Source organism: Panthera leo, chromosome D4 (assembly GCF_018350215.1).
Source record: "Panthera leo isolate Ple1 chromosome D4, P.leo_Ple1_pat1.1, whole genome shotgun sequence".
Classification (NCBI taxonomy): domain Eukaryota; kingdom Metazoa; phylum Chordata; class Mammalia; order Carnivora; family Felidae; genus Panthera; species Panthera leo.
The window spans coordinates 71,597,779-71,619,815 of record NC_056691.1 but is presented as its reverse complement, the minus strand read 5'-3'; the positions used below and the strand labels follow the sequence as shown (position 1 = coordinate 71,619,815).

General features: G+C 37.8%; 1 protein-coding gene and 1 long non-coding RNA gene across 5 annotated transcripts in view; one reads left to right on the top strand and one right to left on the bottom strand.

Annotated features, from left to right (window-relative positions):
* The window catches only part of ECPAS (Ecm29 proteasome adaptor and scaffold), a 103,287-nt gene that overhangs the window by 28,694 nt on the left and 52,556 nt on the right, over positions 1–22,037 (top strand). For all 4 annotated transcript variants that reach the window (XM_042914135.1, XM_042914134.1, XM_042914136.1 and 1 more), the window contains 9 exons: positions 1,526–1,642; positions 3,115–3,233; positions 4,366–4,515; positions 7,880–8,048; positions 10,927–11,066; positions 14,791–14,872; positions 17,026–17,145; positions 20,140–20,225; positions 20,481–20,559. In XM_042914135.1, coding sequence (XP_042770069.1) covers positions 1,526–1,642; positions 3,115–3,233; positions 4,366–4,515; positions 7,880–8,048; positions 10,927–11,066; positions 14,791–14,872; positions 17,026–17,145; positions 20,140–20,225; positions 20,481–20,559 — 1,062 coding nt within the window. The remainder of the gene's footprint in view (positions 1–1,525; positions 1,643–3,114; positions 3,234–4,365; positions 4,516–7,879; positions 8,049–10,926; positions 11,067–14,790; positions 14,873–17,025; positions 17,146–20,139; positions 20,226–20,480; positions 20,560–22,037) is intronic.
* On the bottom strand, positions 3,456–10,479 carry LOC122205606. The gene is made up of 2 exons (XR_006196165.1): positions 10,355–10,479; positions 3,456–3,727 (listed from the first exon to the last, which is right to left on the bottom strand). It is a non-coding gene; the product is annotated as an uncharacterized LOC122205606 (long non-coding RNA).

Here is a 22,037-nt window from a genome sequence, read left to right as displayed (position 1 = left end):
TGTTTATTTTTGAGAGGGAGAGACAGACTGCGAGCAGGGGAGGGGCAGAGAGAGAGGGAGACAGAATTTGAAGCAGGCTCCAGGCTCAGAGCTGTCAGCACAGAGCCTGATGTGGGACTTCGACCCATGAACTGTGAGATCATGACCTGAGCCGAAACCAGATGCTTAACCAACTGAGTCACCCAGGTGCCCTGATGTTGTTTTTCTTAAAATTCATATTTCATTATTGCTCTAGATTCATTGGAACTTTTGTTGCTGCTGGGAGAAGTCCTACAACTCCCTTTAATACTTGCCTTGAGGCTGGAGCACAAATTTCAGAAATGATGGAGAGTAGTGTGGGCCTGGTCCTCCAGAATAGATACCTTAACTCTTTGAGTCTTTCTTAGGTGAGACTTTCTAAAAATGTTATTTTTCAGTGCTCAGTTTCTTACTTCTCTCTTAGCAAGATAATTTCATTGTTAGAGTAAGATCGGGGCCATTTGACACAAGTCTCTTTTTTTTTCTTTCTTTTTTTTTTTTTTTTTTTGCTTTCCACCCACAGGGACTATTGACTTGCAGACTTCTCTTTCTGCTCTTTCCCCACTTGAAGGGCAGAAAGCTTGTTATTACTTAAAGCTCTTTAGTAGAATCAGATGATCTTCAGAATAAAGTAAAAGTTCTCTATCTAGCATTTTACCTGAGTCGTTTTATAATCTAGGCCCTACTTTTATCCTCATCAATCTGCATGTCAGATTGTGCTACATTCTTTTGGACCTCTGTTCTTGTAACTGATTCTCTTCTTGGAAATTCATCTGGTTGTCAGCATTTAGTGTTCCTGTGACTTCCTCTCTAAGTCCTCCTTGATTTGGCAGAGTTTTTCTTTTCAGGAAACTCACAGTATCTTGTCTATTTCTCTTTTTGTCATGTTCACAGTGTATGTCAGTCCATTTGACTGCTGTAACAGAATACCACAGACTGGGTGACTTAAACAGCACTTTATTTCTCCCAGTTCTGGAGGCTGTGAGTCTGAGGTCAGGGTGCCAGCAGGTCTGTCTCCTTGTGGAGGGACCTTCCTGGTTGACAGAGGCAGCCTCCTTGCTGCATGCTCAAGAGGGGAAGAAAGAGAGAGGACTCTAATCCCTTCATCCCCTTGTTAGGACACCAATCTCATTGGGGGGGACCCCACCCCCATGATGTTAGCCAACTCTAAGTACCTCCTAAAACCAGAAAACTGGGGATTAGGGCTTCAACAGATGAGTTTTAGGGAGACACAAATGTTCAGTCCGTGGTGTAGGGTGTTACAATCATTTATTTGCAGGTCTTTTGGGGAATAGTGCCTCAGTATAGGCTCAGCTGGGATCCCAGCCTTGGGGGGCACAGCATTTTGGAACAGGACCTTGATATTGTAAATTCCCTTTCTGGAATGTTACATTTATGTCCTTTAAAAGAACAAAGTAGCTGCTATTCATCAAATTAAGTAATGTTGGAAAAATGAATTTGTTTCAAAGGTATCAATAATTTCAATTCATATCTTTCTGTATCTTAGGTAATGGAACTGTTGGTCCATCTGAATAAGCGTATAAAAAGCCGCCCCAAAATACAGCTCCCGGTAGAGACACTATTGGTTCAATACCAGGACCCGGCTGCAGTTTCCTTTGTCACAGTGAGTGTTCTTTTGGAATGTTGTCTGATGTAAGTTTTCTCTCCTAACACTTACTAGATGCCATCACTATATTGGCAAGTTTAGAACCTCACCTTAGACTAATTCTAAATGGAATATGTGATATTTTCCTTTAGATGACACACTGTTTTTCCACTGAAATGGTAGGAATAGGATAAGGCATGGTCATTTCCATGGGGCAAAGGAAGGTTGGTGAAATGACTTGTCAGGTATGCTGGTATATAAAGGAATGGTTGGATTCTTAGCAGAAGCTTGTGTGAGACCAGTCTGAATAGAGAGAAGAAAGGTTTATGTAGCATAGGCATGAATAAATAAATGATAATAGAAGAAGGCAACGAAAGGGTAAATGGCAAGGATAGGAAGCTGAATTTTTAAAAATTCTGTTTCTGATGTGTTCAGAAAGGTATCCTTTTTAAAAGTGAAGTAAACTGAGCCTGGTAAGAAATACTCCTATTAAATTGTTGTCTTCATGAAAAGTAATGTATAAGAGTGTTGATGCCATGTGATGTCAGATGATCTCTTCCTGGCCTTGTTGTTTCTAGCTTTGAGTCAGAATCTATTGGGTCTTATGTAACATCTGGATTCCAAACCTTGGGAGCCATGTACTGGTCCAGACATCTTTCTGTGCCTGCTCTGTACATACAGCTTCATTACAGATGTCCCTTTCTTTAAGCAGATAGGAACATTAGGTACCAATAAAACTGCCAAAGAGAATGTCTTCAAAGGAATAACCTTATGAAGCCTCCTTCATAAAGCGAAGACTCCTTCAGAAAAGCAAATCTTTAATTATGCGTGGATCCAGATACGCATTTATAAGTTTGCTTACAGTGAGGCATTCATACAGATTATAGCGATACAGACATACCCACAGCACTCAGTTTGCCTTGGTTCATCATTCATTGGTCAGTTGTCCGGGTGAGGAACCAGAGCACTGCCGTGTACTGAGGAGGCTGTAGTAACTGACCAATTGGGAAACAACAGCCTAGGATTTCACAGTTGGTCTCCTCTTAGCTTCAAAGGATTAATGCTAATGTGTAGCCTGTAGGTTCAGATTGGCCAAATGCTTACTTTTCCTTTTCAGCGAACATTGCATATTTGAGTGGTTTATTCCCCCCACCCCGCCAACTTTATTGAGGCATAATTGACAAATAAAATTTTATGTATTTAAGGTGAAAAAATGGAATGTTTGATAGATGTATGCATGAGTACTTTCGATTAGGTCATGCTCCCTCACGTGCAGCACATCTTAAAGCAAGCATTTTGACTAAATAGGGCTGGAATTCTTCCTGAAATGTAATAGTTGATCAAGCTGTAATAAACACGTGGTAAATGTATGGAGAGAGAATGTAATTTCTCTGTTAATGACAGAACTCCCTAAGTTATCAACCGTGTGTTTTCTTTGAAATCCCAGAGTATTTCCTTCACACTCACCTGCTTTTCTCTCATTGCATTAGAATTTTACTATAATTTATGTTAAGATGGGCTATCCTCGCCTGCCAGTGGAAAAACAATGTGAACTGGCCCCCACGCTTCTTACTGCCATGGAAGGGAAGCCTCAGCCACAGCAGGATAGGTACGGTCTCCTCAGTTATCTTACCTCTCACCTGCATGAGTCTACAGCTACCTTTCAAAAAAATAAAGTCGCACGTTTTGTTTTACTTGGGCTAATGTGAAGGCTTGAGCTCTTTCAGGTGACAAATAATTGAATTTCCTGTGTTATTTCATTGTTACTGTTTTGGTAATTATAAAATTTCTTGATGTGAGCATATTGAAAATGTGCAGAACTAACAACGTGTTTCTCAATCTAAATGCATTTATTTTGTTAATTATTTTGAAGAAGCTAATTTCATGTGATTGCACAAATTAGTTATAAAGTGCTTTTCATCAAAACATTTCGGAGGGTATGAAGTCTTAGAGCAGTTTTCTTAAGGAACAGATCACTTGTTTATATTAATATGGGAATTGGAGGGGTGAAAAGGTTTAGATAACACACTTAGTGTCCAGGTTTGGCTCAGAGTTCTGTAGGGTAGCCTGGTTGTAGTGAGCATCGTCAGGAAGAGCACAGAACTGTGGAGGAAAGATGGAGTTAAGTGGTGGTTTTACTTTACTTTTTAGAGTGTGTATATTTTTAAAAGAGAAACTGTAATCCACGTATTTACAAATACAACTGATAAACAGTGCAAGCACTCTTTGAAGTTTTCATGTGTTTTTAAGAATAGCAAAAGGTGTAATGAAAGAATTACAGAAGGCGTGTTACATAAATTCACACAGTGGACGTTTATTCAAAATATTAAACCGTTGCTTTTTATTTTTTTAGCTTTAGAATAACTTTAACTATGGAAAAGAAAAAAAAATTATTGAGGGAACATGTTGGAAGTTGAACTACCTAAAGTTTAATAGAAAACTCTTTTGGTAACTTCAGATACTAACACTGAGGTCATATTTTGTACATGTGTTTCTGGTGTTTTTGGTGATGAGCCAGGTTGGCTAAATGGCAGTCTTTGCTCAGTATACTGAGGTTTCAGTAGCAGAGCAAGCTAGGCTAGCCCCTGGGTTTAGGACTTTGTAAATTGGTGGTGTTGAAAATGCATGGCCCTTGCTACACTTGCCACTTTATGTTATATGATTTTTGTTTTGTCTGTTATTTGCATGTTATAAAAACCTTATTTTTAAAGTAGTTGCAATAAATGTAATTGTTTTTTCAGCTTAATGCATCTTTTAATACCAACCCTTTTTCACATGAAATACCCTGTTGAATCATCAAAATCAGCTTCTCCGTTTAATCTTGCTGAGAAACCAAAGACTGTGCAGCTGCTTTTGGACTTCATGCTAGATGTCCTTCTGATGCCTTACGGGTAGGTTAAGAAATCAAAACAAAGCAGCCTTATTAGTAACTGCTTTTACTGTGTGGAGTGAAGTACTCTTTTAAATGATTCAGCTTTTGCTTGAAATTGGATATGTCTCAGATTTTCATGTTTGCTGCAGCCCTGACCTCTGCTAAACCCCAGCTCCGCTGCTCATTGACCTCACAGGTGTGGACCTGCTGTAACCATTTCGGGCTCAACCTGTCCAAGCTGAAATCCGTTTTTCCCCATAAAAATAGATCCTTTTCTTTAATTGCCATCAGTGCTGTGATGGTTCTCATAGCTGAGTCGGTATAGTTACAAATTGCCTCCAGCTTCCCTTTTCCTTTTAGCTAATACCAGTCCCATAATTCCCCCTCTGTGCTCCCTGATGCATCCTGAAACCGCTCTCACCGCTGCCCGCTGCCATCTACTTTCGTCTCTGTTCAGCTCTTGTCACGACTTTCTCACCAGCTGCTCTTCTTCAAAACTCTCTACACTGCCAGAAAAGGTCCCTGATTTTTATGCGCGCCTCTTACCAGTCACACCTTAAAGTCCTTGGGCTATCGTTCTCCAGTCGTTACTACTCATGCATTTGATGCGCTCTTATGTGTCCTTGCCTTTCGTGTTTTAAGACAGTACAGTTCTCTCTGCTTAAAATGCTTGCCCATCAAAAAAGCAGGGAAGAAAGAAAGAAAGAAAAAGAAAACAACAGCCAAAAAAACTGCTTTGAAAAAGCACCTCAAACTAGCTTAGACGTCAGCAGTGTGTGTCTCTGGCATGAATTTCTTTCCCTGGGCAGAGAATGCCATTTTCCGTGTCCTTAATGACACTCACATCCATCTGTATCACCACTTTGTGTATTTATCACACTGCTGACACATCTGTCTTCCCTAATGGATTGGGACTTGTTAAAGCCAAGAGCTGTTTTACCTAGCTCTGGTCCCTGGCACAGTGGCCCAGGTTGTGATCAGCTTCTGGCCTAATTATTTTCTTGCTTCCAGAGATATTGATCTAAAATGCTGCTTTTCTTGTCTCTTCCCTGATCAAGAGTAGAACATACACTATAAGCTTACCGTGCGGAGCCCCATATCATCTGTCCCTCCATCCAGACACAAGAGGGTTCGTGCTGTACGATTTCCTTCCTTTCCAGTTTGCTTCCTTCCCACCCCTCTTGTTTGGTGGCTTTATTTTTCAGACCCTGAAACACTTCTACTACCTCTGTCTAGTACCTGTCATACCATTTCTTATTTTTCGGTGGTTTCTTTGCCCTGTGGTATCATGTCAAACGCTGTTATATGTGTTATTATCTCAGCTTGCTCCAGATCTCCAGATGGCAGGGACTCAACCTCACACCTCTTGGAATGCTTCTGACGTGTGCTTAGGATGATGTTTTGCATAATGTTAGCTGTTTGGTAATTATTGATTAATTTACTGACCACCACCAGTCTTGCTTATAACTTAGAAATAAATGAAAACCTCCTTTTTATAATTGTTAAATCAGGAGGCAGCCAGAATTGGCAGGTGATGATGGCTTTGGTAAATAAACTTTGAAATCCAAATTTAACTTAGGCACATGATGTACTCAATCCAGTTTTTCTTACCAAATCCAAATTTAACTTTGGCACATAATGTACTCAATCCAGTTTTTCTTACCAGTGAGAATTTGCCTTATTTTTATAAAAATATTAAAGTGGTTCCTTAACAGGTTTTTTTTTGTTTTGTTTTGTTTTTTTATTAAAAAAATTTTTTTTTTTAACATTTATTTATTTTTGAGACAGAGAGAGACAGAGCATGAACGGGGGAGGGTCAGAGAGAGGGAGACACAGAATCTGAAACAGGCTCCAGGCTCTGAGCTTTCAGCACAGAGCCCAACTCGGGGCTCGAACTCACAGACCGTGAGATCATGACCTGAGCCAAAGTTGGCTGCTCAACCGACTAAGCCACCCAGGAGCCCCTGTTTTGTTTTTTTTTTTTAGTAGATGGATTTAGGAATTGAATGGATATAGCAAGTAAATAATATGGAATAATTTACTATACCATCAGGATCCAAGTGTTTAATTTCTATTACAGCGAATATTTCATTAAAAAAATTTTTTTTTTAAAGTTTATTTATTTATTTTGAGAGAGACAGAGATAACACAAGTCAGGGAAGGGCAGCTAGAGAGGGAGAGAGAGAATCCCAAGCAGGCTTCGTGCTGCCAGCACAGAGCATGATGTGAGGCTCGAATCCACAAAGCCATGAGGCCATGTCCTGAGCCAAAACCAAGAGTTGGACATGCAACCTACTGAAGCCATCCAGGTGCCCCAACAGCGAGTATTTCATTTTAATGTTCAGTCATAATAAGTCAGCATAGAACTTTAGAGTTTGGAAGGGACTTGAATTAAATTTTTTTTTTCAAAATTTTCATTTCCTAGATGAGAACTACCAGTTTAACTGCATCAAAAATAATTTACCAGAAATCTTATGTTTAATCTATAGAAGCCAAAAATGGAAATAGGATGGTAAATTAATAAGTAGCTACAAAGGGCTTTGAACATACAATGGGAAAAGCTAATTGTTACGACTTTTCCTCTTTGGGTTCTTTTGAATTTTTTTTTCCTTTTTGGGGTGTTATGTGTTTGGAGTGTATGTGTTGGAGGTTTCAGTGGGTTTTCTAATGCAGGGATATAAGAAGAATTGGAGGTGGATTGCAACTTAACAAAAATGGGACTGACTAAAAATGTTCTGTGCTTTGGATATAGAATAATAATTTTTTTTTTTTTAGGCCCTTCTTGCAGTCAGCTAACCTTTCTCTGTTATTGTTCAACCAGAAACTCAAAATGCAGTGGGCCCATAGTGGCTCTTGAATAGTTGTATTTATAGATTGAGAGCAAAATATTTATACTCATTGTTGGTAACTGTAATAGTTCATTTGTAACAAAGTTGAACAGATGGACTCTTTTTTTTTTTTTTAATTTTTTTTTTTTTAACGTTTATTTATTTTTGAGACAGAGAGAGACAGAGCATGAACGGGGGAGGGGCAGAGAGAGAGGGAGACACAGAATCTGAAACAGGCTCCAGGCTCTGAGCGGTCAGCACAGAGCCCGACGCAGGGCTCGAACTCGCATACTGCGAGATCGTGACCTGAGCCGAAGTCGGATGCTTAACCGACTGAGCCACCCAGGCGCCCCGAACAGATGGACTCTTAACAGTTAATTTGTTAAAGATGTAAATAGGTTTTTTAGACACCTTTAGAATTTTTCTTTATGATGAAATTGTAATTTCAAGTATTCTAGAAAAATTCTCTGGGAGAAAAGTATATAACTGAGTGTATTAAATATGCATGTGTGTGTATGTGTTTTAAGAAGGAGGTTAAATTTGTTTCCTTTTCAGATATGTGTTAAATGAATCCCAGAGTCGCCAAAATTCATCTTCAGGACAGAGTTCTTCTTCAAATAGTGGGGGAGGTTCTGGAATACCACAGCCTCCTCCAGGAATGAGTTTTTATGCAGCTAAGCGAGTTATTGGTGATAACCCGTGGACACCTGAACAGTTGGAACAGGTATCGTACACTGCTTGTTCATAATGGAACCTCCCCCTGTATACCAGCCCCTATGAAGTCCATGGAAGCATGTGTAACATAATTCCCACGTATTCAGGCTCTCTAATGAAATATGTTTGCAAGGACCGATTGATGTAATGTGCTCTCTTCATGGTGTCAGTTATTTGTTAAAGCCCCAAGGGAAGGGAGGAGTGGGAAGCGCTTTTCAGTTTTTCTAACATTGTGTACATAGTTCAGGGGTAAAATACAGTCCCCTTAGAGACTATGTCTCACTTCTTTCATTTTAGCTTTTAATTATAGGTTTAATAATCATCTAGCTATTTTGGTGCAGTTAAAATACAATTTATATCAGGTTATTCAGCTTTTTAGGGCTGTACCTTTTGTGTAAACTGAAGAACTCCTATACTCATATGTGACAATATGGGGGAAAAGCATGACTCCCTTTTATATTTCTTCCTGGGAATTTAAAAATTGGCATTAAGAATTTTATTCTGGATTTAAACAGGACACAGATGTTCTCTGAGCAGCTTTTAAAAAAGACTGGTGCTCTCCAGAGAAGTTGCCTCACTGTGTCTGTGCCCTCAGGCACCTCAGGGAAGAACAGATGAGATCAGTATGTAATTATTTTGGAATTCAAGCAACATGGGTTAGTCTTCCAATCCTTCCTTTATCTCTCCATGGCAGTCTAAATGATTTGATCTTTTTCTTTTTGGGAATGTAACTGACCACTGATCAAAACAGTGTTCCCCAGGAGAGGGAAAAAGGCAAGCGGGGCATTCCTGCCACTCACAGATTTATAGAATGATTTGTTCAGTGAGGGTTATGTTTGAGTAGATTTACTTCTTCATGTGTTATAGATCTTTTTTTCCCTCCTCAAACCAGGATGTAAGTAAGAAAGAAAGGTAAATCGTAGTAGAGGCTACTCTTTTTTGAGTGTGATCTATGTGACAGGCACTGTGCTGAGCACTTTGAATACATTGTCTCATTTAATCCTTACGGCGACCCAGAGAGGTAAAGAAATTGTTCCATTCTGTAAAAGGAACTGAGGTTTTGAGATGTACCATGGTCTCACTTCTAGCTCTAGGCTTTGACTCTAGGTCTTTCTGAGGGCTAAAGCTCTTAAGTGCTGGCGAGTAGTTGTTACCATTAAATTGTAATATCATGTCAGTAATTATTTGCTAATTTCTAAAGGCCTATGTTTTTTGTCAGTTTTATAGTTTGGTGTTGAAGTGAACCATTTCATTTCAAAGATGAAATAAAATTTTGTTTTTATTTCAATAAAAATGGTTTTTATTTTTTCTAATGATAGTCATGATAATGTAAAGATTCAAACAGCACAGAACATTATAAAGACAAATTAGAAATTACCTGGAATCCTGCCACCCTAGTTTGTCATTTTTTTTTAAACATTTATTCATGAGAGAGAGAGAAAGAGAGAGAGAGACAGAGCATGAGTTGGGGAGGGGCAGAGAGAGAAGGAGACACAGAATTCAAAGCAGGTTCCAGGCTCTCAGCTGTCAGCACAGAGCCCAATGCGGGGCTCGAACCCATGAACCGTGAGATCATGACCTGGTCTCAGGTCAGAAACTTAATCAACTGAGCCACCTGGGTGTTCCCCCTAGTTTGTCATTCTTACAACCTACTGTGTGTGTGTGTGTGTGTGTATGTGTGTGTATACACTATTACAGTTTTACACAATACATTTTTATATTACATTGTACATTTATATATAATATATGGTTTGTAGTTTACTTTTTTCATTTAACAGCATATCAGGTTTTTTAAAAAAGTCATCTTTTTAAATGTTTATATAAAGTTTAGTTATGTGTAAACCACATAAGGTTTTAACTAGTCTCCTATTGATGGGCATTAGTACTGTTTTCAGTTTTCTTTGCACATTTTTTTGTTTATATCTTTGTGTAGTTAATTTCCATAATTGTTTTTCTATGGCTTAAGTGTTTGAGTGCTTTCTGTTGTAGCTCTTGTTACAAGTAGGTTGTGTTGAACAAGGGGAAGGAAAACAAGCATTTTATGATCTGTTTATATATCTTTTTAAATTGAACCCATTGTCATTTAATAATTATAAACTCTATCAATCTTGATTCATATACATAATAACTATTATGTAACTGGCTTTTAGGTAAAGACAGTTTTACTCTTCAGGCACATGTGTCCTAAATAGAATTTTTATGAAATTCGTAGCTCCTTCACACTGCATGAAATTCAAATTAGAATCCCTCTTCAGTCTGTGTTTCATTTGAGCCATTCAATTACATTGAATAGTGTTTGGTTAGAATTTCACTTACCTTCATTAGAGTGTGTTTGAAATCCTGTTGTTTTCAGTATGTAAGAATATTGAGGACAGAATGAATATGTTAACAATAGAGTGGAACTCTGTGGAATGTGGTTTAGTTCTTTTTGAAATGTCAAAACAATCCATGGAGCACTTTATTCATAATGTTCCACTCTCTTACCTGCAGGCTCCAAATTTGGACTTCAGTTCAAGGCTTTATCATTCTAGAGAGACTGTAACCTAAGTAGGAAGGCTGTGTATCATAATGGTCTTCGAGTTGGAGAGACTTGGGTTTGAATCTTGTTTTCATCACTTACTATGTGTCTAAATTCTTAAGCCTTGCCTCAGTTCCCTCATCAGAAAAATGGGTATAATATTGCTTATCTCATAGATTGTGAGGGTTAAATGAAATCGTGAATATATATCATATACAGTCCCTGACACGATGTAAGCCTAAACAGGAGCTGCTCCTGTTGTTACTGTTGATCCTTGGTATATGACCATACTGATCTGTTAAACAGTATTTTTGGTTGGGGGTCTTTGTTTCTTTGATCACTGTTTCTCCTTCCCTTCATTTATCTGCAGTGCAAATTGGGTATAGTGAAATTCATAGAAGCTGAGCAGGTGCCTGAACTTGAAGCTGTTCTCCACCTGGTGATTGCTTCTAGTGACACACGCCACAGTGTAGCGACAGCAGCGGACCTAGAATTGAAAAGCAAGCAAAGGTAAACTACATCTCTTTTCACCTTTAAAAGATGAAAAGAGGCTATATTTCTAAAAGCTCACTGAGCACAGATTTCTTCTTTCAGGATTCTGTAATGAGACATTTGATTTAGGAGGTTATGAAATATACTTAATTTTTAATAAAGACAGTTTGCCTAAGAGCAGGATTCTGTATAAGACAAAGAAGAGAAGCTGTTTGGAGATGCAGTTTAAAACTGGAATGGATTAGAAATATTACCACAAGAAATGAGACCTTTGGCGGCTAGGTAAATGGACTTAAAATAATTAATGTTAAGAAAAATGCCAAAACCCAGAAATTACTCATTTTTGACTCTTCCTTTGTGTGAAACCAATGGAGATTGCTTTTAATAAAGGATATGTACATATTAGGATTAATATGGTAAAAATCAGGTCCTGTGAAAAGTGGTGCTGAATAGATCTTAATTCACATGTGAAGAAATACAAATACTAAAAGGCTCATAGAAAATTAAAAAAAAATTTTTTTTAATGTTTTTTTTTTGAGAGAGAGAGAGAGAGAGAGAGAGAGTGAATGGCGGAAGGGCAGAGAGAGAGGAAGACACAGAATCTGAAGCAGGCTCCAGGCTCTGCGCTGCCAGCACAGAGCCCATTGTGGGGCTCGAACAGACTGTGAGATCATGACCCTAGCTGAAGTTGGACGCCCAACTGACTGAGCCACTCAGGTGCCCCTCATAGGAAATATTTTGTATGAGAAATCAAATCAGTGCAAAATAAAACACTGGTGCACCAATTTGTACCCATTGGTAAATAAAATTGTGTAATAGTTGAAACTCCATTTAGTTTCTGTTGAAACTGCTATTTTTATATTCTGTTGATTGGCATTATAAGCTAAAATAATTTTTGGAAAGCAGTTTGAAGTATGCAGTGAATCATAAAAATATTTATAATCTTTTATGTAAATCTTCTGGGAATTTATGCTAAGAGTCATTCAAAAGAAGAAAAATATATTTAGAAAAATGTTATAGATTTGCTCATTATACCATTTCCTACAATTGTAAGAAAAATGGAAACAAATTATTTTCGCTATAGGGAAATAGTTAAGTAAATTAACTCTGTGTATCTATATGGAATATTATATATCTGCCGAAATAATTATAAAAGTAATAAAGCAACATGGAAATTGCTCCCAAGGAATGGCAAATGAATAAAGCAGAATACAAAATAATGTGTGTACTGATTTAAAAAATGAGATGTGTGAAGACTGAACAATGACATGAAAAATTGAAGTTACTTGGTTGAAAAAGCCAAATTATGGAATAATTATTAAATTTGTTTCAATGCTTAATGTAATAACGTGCTAAAAGGCAGTGGAATGCGTATTGTAGTTTTCCCTTTTCAAAGAAACCAATACAAATAGGTATTACAGAATAAGGAAGTTAACTTCTTTGTGTCTTTGATAATATGGTTCCATTTCAGTAAGCAAGCTGCACGTATGGTGATGGTTGGGAACAGCTCACTGCTACAGGGCAGGGGAGGTGGCATATAGGAGGAGCGGATTCTTACACAGTTAGTTACTTCTGGTCATGCCTCTCACTGATTGAGAATGGAGGACTCTCATAACCTCGCCAGATCTTGGGCTCTGTAAATAAGAAAGTTGGACAGAACTGTACTTTGATATTCCCTCCCCAGGTCTGAAATTCCTTCATGCTGCTTGTAACTGCCTTTTCCTTTCAAAGACTTTTGGTTTTGAAGTATCAGAAAATCTTTCTTTAAAACTTCTCATTGTGTTTGAACTGGCCCCAATCTTTACACCATGTAGTGGATTGGATTGTTGGAAATAAAAATGTGGTCTAGAAGTATCCTAATTAGTTTTGGCTTTGTCTATTAAAACAAGTGTCCATTTTTTCAGAAAGAATAGTATGACATTTTTAAGAGATAAAAAGTAAGTTGAGAACAATATGTAGATATTTTCCCATTTTGTTAAAGAAAAATCCTGAAGTATCTCTCCATGTGATCCATCTATCTATTGATCTGTTTATTTCCCTACCTGCCTGCTGTACCCACCCACCCAGCCACCCATTTTACATGCATAGAAAAGAAGTCTAGGAAAAGATACACCAAAATTAGTGGCTACTGAAAGGGAATAGAGAGGGACATGGTACCGATTATACATTTCTATACATTTTTGAATTTTCACATCAAACATATGTTTATACATTTCTAAAACTATAAAGATGGCAAAAGGAAAATATACGATACAGTAAAAATTATCCTTATTAAAGTGTTTAGTTTGTTTTACTGTTAAGTTTTACTTCATTTTACTAATGTGTGTGTGTTTTGTCAAAATATACCTGACGTATTTATAGAAGGGAAACAGAGGTAGAGCTTGAGGATTAGTTAGTAGCAATCGGCTGAGGAAAGATGGAGGTGAATAATAACTAAAATAGAATCGTGGACCGTCTTCAAGGATAGTGGAAGAGGCAGATTGATAAACTATGAAAGAAGAGGTGGATAAGAAAAACCGTCAAAGCAGCATCGTAAACTGTGTTTACACAGATACAGTATAGCTTGAAGCAGAACCAATGTCAAAAGACAGAGAGAAGACAGTATTGTTAAATCTCACTGATACGTGAAATGCAGGATTGCAGTGTTGCTAGGTTTGTAAAACGACTGGGAGGGGCTGCTGCAGAGGGCAGGTGCCCACCGCCAATCAACGCTATATTCTAATTCACCTGCTGGTGGAGCTCACTAAGGAGCAAGTCTCAGTGACTAATGGCAGCATGACTGCTGTATAGAATTAGATGATAAAGCTGCAAATATGTGCTGATAGATAAGGAAGAGGGGGAGGCTAGGAATCACAGTGACACAATTTAAGAGAAATGGGAGGGGCTTCTTAGGGTGTGGGTTTAATGGATGAATTTTTTTGTCGCTTTCCTTGTCACTTTTGAATTTCCAAATGGTTAAACAGATGCTTGGCTCAGGGCTCTTTGAACAAGCGTAGTCTAGCTCTGCTCTGTCAGAACTGCTCCATGGCATTGGCCTTGAGAGTGGAATGCAGTCCATTTTTTCTTGTGTGGTGTCAAATTGGACTGTGGATATAATGATTTTTTGAGTCAGGGTGGGATAAGTGACTTACTGTATTTTTTTAAAGTTTATTTATTTAACGTTTGTTTATTTTTGAGAGAGAGAGACAGTGCACGAGCAGGGGAGGGGCAGAGAGACAGGGAGACACAGAATCTGAAGCAGGCTCCAGGCTCTGAGCCATCAGCACAGAGCCCGACACAGGGCTCAAACTCATGAACTGCGAGATCATGACCTGAGCCAAAGTTGGATACTTAACTGACTGAGCCATCCAGGCGCCTCAGTTTATTTATTTATTTTTGAAAGGGGCGGGGGGCGCAGAGAGAAAGGGAGAAACAGAATCTCAAGCAGGTTCCACGCTCTCTGCACAAAGCCCTATGCGGGGCTCGATCCCACGAACTGTGGGATCTTGACCTGAGCTGGAATACAGAGCTGGACACTCAAGCGACTGAACCACCCAGGTGCCCATACTTAATGTATTTCTGTTTAAAAACTAATTTTGATCTAAATTAATCCCTTTCCTTTTCTTCTACAATGTCAGTTGCCCAGTTCATTTGTGTATTTCTAACATTTCCTTTGGTAACAAATATTGGGGCTGTGTGTTTTTTGAGATAATTGAAGTGGGAGAAAAATAATTTTAACAAGCTGTGTTGAAACCTTCTGTAGCTTGATTGACTGGAATAATCCTGCCATCATTAATAAGATGTACAAGGTATACCTTGGAGATATACCACTGAAGACGAAAGAGGTAGGTTGTTTTGATTTATTCTCACATCGTAATAAAAAACATTTGGTTGATAGGAGCTCCATATATTTGAATTTTTTCTCCCTAGTTATTTTGATTTTAAGCCGAACCTGTACTGTAGGAAATATAGGAGGAAATTTTAAGCCATGCTAGTCTGGGTGGATTAAAATTTTCTGGTAACTTAGTTTATTTGATCTGGTAGTTTCAATTCCTGTGCTTAAATAATGATGATACACTGTGTAGATTAGGGATCCACACCTGTTTTCTGTAAATTATTTAGGCTTTGCTGGCCATGTGGTTCTGAGGCAGCAACTATTTAACTTTGCCCTAACATGGAAGCAGCCATAGGCAGCACATAACAGAAGGAGCATGGCTGTGTGCCAGTATATCTTTATGGGTACTGAAATTTGAATTTCATATGATATTCGTATATTATAAAATATTATTCTTTTGATTTTTAAAGAATCATTTGAAAACATAAACATATTCTTACTCATATCAAGACAGATGGTGGGCCAGATTTGGCCATAGGCTCTAGTTTGTTGACCTCTGGTCTAGAATCTAGAACAATAGGTGGGTTCTTCTGAAGCCTCAAATTAAGGCGTTTGCTTAATGACCTAAGTTCTGTTTGGTTCACTGTGTTTAAAAGTGTTCTCAAGTCCATATCCAGACATACAAGGTTTATTGTTTGCTTGTCTGCTTTTTAAGCCATAAATAGTTATTTTAAAAGTCATACCATTTCCAGTTAGGTTAAATTGAGTGTCATGTAGCAGAAAGAACAATGAATTGGGAACTGGGAGCCTCCCTGTCACTCTGGGTTCTGGTCCTGAGTGGCTGCACATAAATGTTGTACTGGGGAGGAGGAATTTGGCTAATTACAGAGCTTTTCTTGGCTCATATTCTTCATGTGGAACATGAAAGGGTTTGATTAAATCTGTGGTGTTTAGAATGTGGTCCGTGCACCCTTGTTGGGTCATAGGGAGACTTTTTTTTTTTTTTTTAAACCATGTTGATATTTATACTGATGGTGCTAAAACAATGATGGGTGTCACTGCTGGGGTCTTAGCACAGACCAGAACTGTGTCACCAAATAGCGCTAGTAGTTATTCTGCTCTTTATCGTCAGCACTCATGGTTGAAAAAAAAAAGAAGAAAACTCAGCTTTACTTAAGAATATCTTTGATGAAGCGGTAAAACTTATTTTACCTGTAGACAGGGCAACTGTGGTTATTGAGATGGTATTTGGCAGATATGTTCTCCAAAATGAAGAAATGAGGCTTCAAGAACAGTTAATACAGTCTATTGCCAGTGGTAAAAGTTGAACTTTCAAGCAAAAGTTAGAATTTAGGGAAACTTGAATCCCATCACAATGAGCCTGACTGCTTGTTAGTACCTACAGATTTTTCTGATGAGACTGGTGGTGATATTAACGTGTGATTTTTAAAAATGCTTTATAATGAGATGTTTGCTTAACTCAGTGAGCCACTATTTTCCAAATGACCGGTGATGTTATAGAAGTGTTAAAAGGTTATAGCTCAGTGGAATTTAGGATGACACAATATGCAAAAGTTCAGTGATAACGGTTTCAAATCCAGATTTTAACCTTCAAGGTGCTGTTGTTTATTAAGTTTTGGCATAGTGTCAAAGAATATCTACAAGTACCTGAAAAGGCTAAAATCATCCCAAGTTTTCCAATCATGTATCTTTTTTGAAACTGTTTTTTTTTTTTAAATGTAATTTAACCAAAATAACATAACCACAATAGATTGAATGTAGAAGATAAAAGAATACAACTCTCTTCTATTAAGGTGGACAATCAAGATATTTATAGAAAAACATGAAACAATGTCAGTACAGTTTTTTGTCTGGGAAAATATAGTTAATTTTCTAAAAAATATGTTATTAAAATATATGATAGGTTTATTAATATAATTTTAAGTGAATATGTAAAAATTTCTCAGTTTAGTTTTTAATGTAGCATATGGTGATAGGTGTTCCAATATAAGCAAAAACTCTGTGTGTTCAGTAGTTTGTAAGAGTGTAAAGTGATCTTGAAACAAAAGCTTGAGAGACTACTGATTTAGATGATCTCTCATGACTTTTTCAGCACACAGTAATTTTGAAATGCTGAGTTATAATTAAACATCTTTTGAACAGGGAGCAGTTCTGAAGCCAGAGCTGAAGAGGGACCCAGTCAGTACAAGGGTCAAGTTGAAGATTGTCCCCCATCTCCTTCGTTCTAGACAAGCTGCAGAAACGTTCCCTGCTAACATTCAGGTAATTTGTTCTTTGCAGAGAAAAATGGCCTGTTTACAACTTTTATGTCTGTTTAATTAGAGAAAGAAATGCATTAATGGATATTTAGGAGATGCATTGACGTATTAACAAGATTAATGAGAATCCATCTTTTTTTCTATCTCAAGTGTAACTGCAGAAATGATTTAAAAAATTTTTGTTGTCGAGTGTGTACTATATATAGTTAACATCCAACTTAAATGTATGGTGACTGTCCTTTCAAACTAATGTTTTTCTGAGTTGCTCTTCTCCAAAAATGTGTGGTTTTTTTTGTCTTCTTTTTCTGTCTTCTTTTTCCTTCCCTTCCCTTCCCTTCCCTTCCCTTCCCTCCCCTTCCCTCCCCTCCCCTCCCCTCCCCTCCCCTCCCCTCCCCTCCCCTTCCCTCTCCTTTTCTCCTTTTCTCTTCTTTTTTCTTTTCTTAAGCTTACCTATTTATTTTGAGAGAAAGAGAGAATCCCAAGCAGGCTGTGCATTGTCAGCACAGAACCTGACGTAGAGCTTGAACCCATGAACCGTGAGATCATGACCTGAGCCGAAATCAAAATTGAACACTTAACTGACTAAGCCACTCATGTGCTCCAAAAATGTTTTTAAGTGAACAAGTTTCTACCAGTCAGTTAAGTGGAAAAGAACCCCATGTGATGACAATGGCCAAATCCTCTTGATTCTGCCTTCTTAATGTCTTTATCTCCCTATATTTAATGCTGGTGTTAATTGAGACTGTCCTTTCTTATTTTGGTTATTCCAGTAATCTCCTATCTTGTTTCCCTTCCTCTTGCCCACAGCCATTCTGTTTTCTCTGTTGCCACCAGGGCTTTTGCTGCATTGGAAATCCTTATACTCTCTTTTGATGTGGGATGAGTCCCTCTGCAAAAGCTCTTACCTTTTATCCAAGTGGTGACCAGCAGAGCTCAGGAATAGAGAGATTTGGGTATAATTTTGTCATTAGTTATTTGCTTTTGAACTTAAATCAGTGTCAGAGCTTTTCCTGTTTTTCTAAAAAAAATTTTTTTTCCACCCTAATTCCACCCTAAATTTCCACCCGAAATTTTTTTCCCACTAGCAGTGGCTAGTTCTCATTCAATTATCAGGTTCCTAGTAACCGCTGAAAAGTTAGCAGTTATTTATCTTCCAGTCTCCTCTCTTGCCCCCCACCCCCACCTTACCATGTACCTTAAGCTCCAACAAAAATTGTTCCTCTTGAAATATACTGTTTTCATGGCTCTGTCTCTGCTCAGAATGTTCCCTTTACCTGGCAGAGCTCCTCTTCCCCCTTTAGCTTGGTAAACATCTACTCATGTTTCAGGATGCACTCCAGTGTGCTACCTCCCGTCTGAAAAATGTTCCCATTTCCTGCCACCCTTCTCTTTCAGTCCCAGAATGAGAACACTCTCCTTCGTGTTCACTGTATGGTGGACATAGACTTCTTAGCATCTCTCCCTCTTAAAGCCTATTTTGTATCAGTGGCTGCTTCCTCCTCTTAGATGATAAAACTTGTATTCTCCACATCTGGCACTCTAGGATTTGAGTAACTTTAAAGTATTGTTTTGTGTCTCCTTAAACATAAAATTATCACGGAGCTTCTTTCATTTCTTTTTCATGATTGGTGTTTTATAATTGGTATTCCCAAGCACTGTTTCCCAGACAGTGTCTTGATAATTTTGGTTCAGAATATTTGGTTGTAGTAACACTATGTTACATAATAAGCAGCTAGAATTTTGTGACAGAGTATTCATAGATATCCTGTAGGTGTATAATTTATTTGTAGTTATTTAGTGTTTTCAAAATAAATCTAGCCGAAACTTTGTATATTCAAAGACAAACTCCTTGTTCATCGCACATATTCTTTGTTATATTCCTGTTTTTAATGATTGCATATTACTGTTCTACATAATTGGCCCCGCCCACCCCCTCCACCTTTCAGTCATAGAATCCTTCAAGGTATCATTTAGATGAGCCTCTTCTTTCCTGATACCAGTGCCTTTAATTAGTCATATGTTACCTCATCTTGATTTTGAACGTAGCATAATTCTTTGCATATAATGTAAGCACCATGAATTTTATTTTTTCTGACAAAACATTAGTGTTGATTATTCCTTTTGCTTCTTTCATTTTACCATATTACTCTATATAATATAGCATTATCAGATAAATTTTCTAAAAGTCTTTTCCAAAAAAGTAGCATGTGATTATATATTGTCCTATATCATTTTTAATGTATGTACATTTTGACCCCTCAACACGATCGAGTACCTTGGGAGTGATGCTGCCCTCTTTGTATCTCGCAACACCTTGCATAGTGTCGGTTACCCATTAGAGGCTCAGTCCTGTTCTGTGTTCAGTCACATGTCGTTGTTAAGTAAGATCAGAATACTACTAGTAGTTTTAGGAACCAGTGTAAGGAGATTTTTTTTTTTAAGTGTAAGACTATCCCATAAAAAGTAGAAATTTGGGAAATTTAGATTTCTTTGAGCCTTCTGGATGCTGCACAAAACTCATGTACTATGTGCTCTTTTGCCACCTAGACATGACTGCACAATACATGGAGCACCTGTGTCCCGACTGTCCGCTTGTAGAATGCTTTAATCTTGGTGTTTTCTGTGAAGTTTTTATATAATCTGTTCAGAATGACTGCATGTAATTGAGGAACTTAATACACCCAAAGTGGTTTTATCTGATAGTATCCCCTGTGTGGTACAGAGTGGCAGAGAGGGGGCCTGCTGTGAGCTCTGTTGCTTTCTGGTGGTAGAGCCACAAGTTTTGCAGACTTGTAAGGTCAACCTTTGTGTTTGTACTTCATGGACTACTGACTGGAGCCACTGATTGGCTGGCTTCCTACGGTGGTCAGCTAAAATGATTATAATCATTAATTTTGAAGAATGAGGGGTGGTGCACAAGATCTGCTGTTGAAGCCTAATATTTGAAAATAGTAAATTGCTGCTATTAATTGGTATTGTCATTGTCCCTTTCTTGTAGGTGGTGTATGACGGACTCTTTGGTACAAATACAAATTCAAAATTGAGAACGTTATCCTTGCAGTTTGTGCATCACATTTGTATAACGTAAGTTTTTTCAACTATTTGACTGTAACATTTCAAGCTGTTGGAATGATCAGATGTTTCAAGTATTTCTTTCCTATCCAGAAAGAAATCCATGTTTGCTCATCTTAAAAAAAAAAAAAAAAAAAAGTTGTAGGTTTCAATAGATTATTTTAATTTATTTCAGTTGTGTCTCATTATTTGAAGTAATCATCTGAAAAGATAAATAATAACGAGATTTTTATCTTGCTTTGTGTATGTGTGCTATTTTTTTTAAAGTTGTCCAGAAATCAAGATTAAGCCCCTAGGTCCAATGCTTTTGAATGGCCTGACCAAGCTAATCAATGAATATAAAGAAGTAAGTGACTTGTCTTTTACATATTGTTAACAGCTTCTATTTTAGAATGTTATCCACCTTTCTGGTCTACATGTTGGTTTAGTTAGTTACAGTTTGCTGTTGTTCCATCATTTCTAGCATTTTTACTTGAAGTGGTACAAATTTCAGAAATTACTGCCACCTTTTGCTTTTTTTTTTTTTTGGAACTAAGTGTTAAAAAAATTGATATGAATTTTGAGAGGTCTTATCTTTTTTAAAGCATTTGCACTTTATTCTGCTTTTAGGCACTCTGCAAAAATGGAATGGAAAGAAGTAAATTTTATTTTATGATTTGTTTTCATGTGGATGTTTATTTGGATTTGCTTAGATTCAGAAATAGTGTTAATTCTTAAGGGCTGAGCTTTTACCTATTCACAATTCTGTAACAACATGCATTCAGTAAGTTTTTGATTCCTTAAGCTCAGTGAGATGAGGCTTCCTTGAAACCAAGTGTTTTGAATCCTGTTTGTCCTGGCTGTGTCCCTCGTGCCATGCCGTCTTCATTAGTTCAGGTGAATTTGCTAAAGAAAGTAAGATTTAAGAACTCCAGTTAGCGTTATTTTCCTAAGTCTGAGCTACACACAAATGCACGTTTGCAGTGGTATAGTCACTAAGATCCTGGCATTTGGAGTTAGAATTGAGTTTGAATCCTAGTTTTGTTCTTTGATGAGTGGCTTAAAATCTTTGGAGCTCTGCTCTTGATTGGAAAAATAATACCTCTTCATTGGATTATTGTGAAGATTAAAGGAGATCACACACCATTATCGGTGCACTGAATGCACATTAACAGGTATTATTAGTGAAAAGCCATTCTTTGGTGTGCAGTTGTGTTTTGGGGGCTTGGCTCTCCTGTCTTTTACTGAATAGTATTTGTGTGGTTTTTGAGGCCTAACGAACCTTCCAGGTTATTTTTATGGCATGGATAGTCAGATGCTTGGGATGGTCGGTAGAAATAAAAGTGCTTTTGGGTTTTTAGGGGAGAATTTGTATATTTAAAAATAGATTAGAGAGGTCAGGTAAAACCACAGGGCCCCGATCCCTGTACTTGGAGATGACACCTGCCTGTCTTCCCAACAGATGACTCCTTAAGAGTGTCCGTTTAGGTGCAGAAGAGTGAGCCCTATGCTAATTGTATGAACTTCAGCTCACAGAGGGGTTACTTTGTTTTGAGGCATCAGACTATTGGTTTTCATAAAACGATGTAAAATTCTGTCTGTCTGAGGAGGGAACCTCACTCTCTTGATGACTGTGATCCCTTTAATTTTTTGTAATGGAAGATATGAGAGGAAGCTGTTTGTTATCATGCCGACTTGTAGGTAATTGTTCTTCGCTTAGCTTATCACAGTTTTGGGTTAGAGATGGAGGACCCTAGTGTGTGACCAGTGGTGAATTTTCTGCTAAGTTCAGCTGTTTTCCCAGTGTGTTGAAGGTGAATTTTGGTGTTTGCAGGTTACATAGTG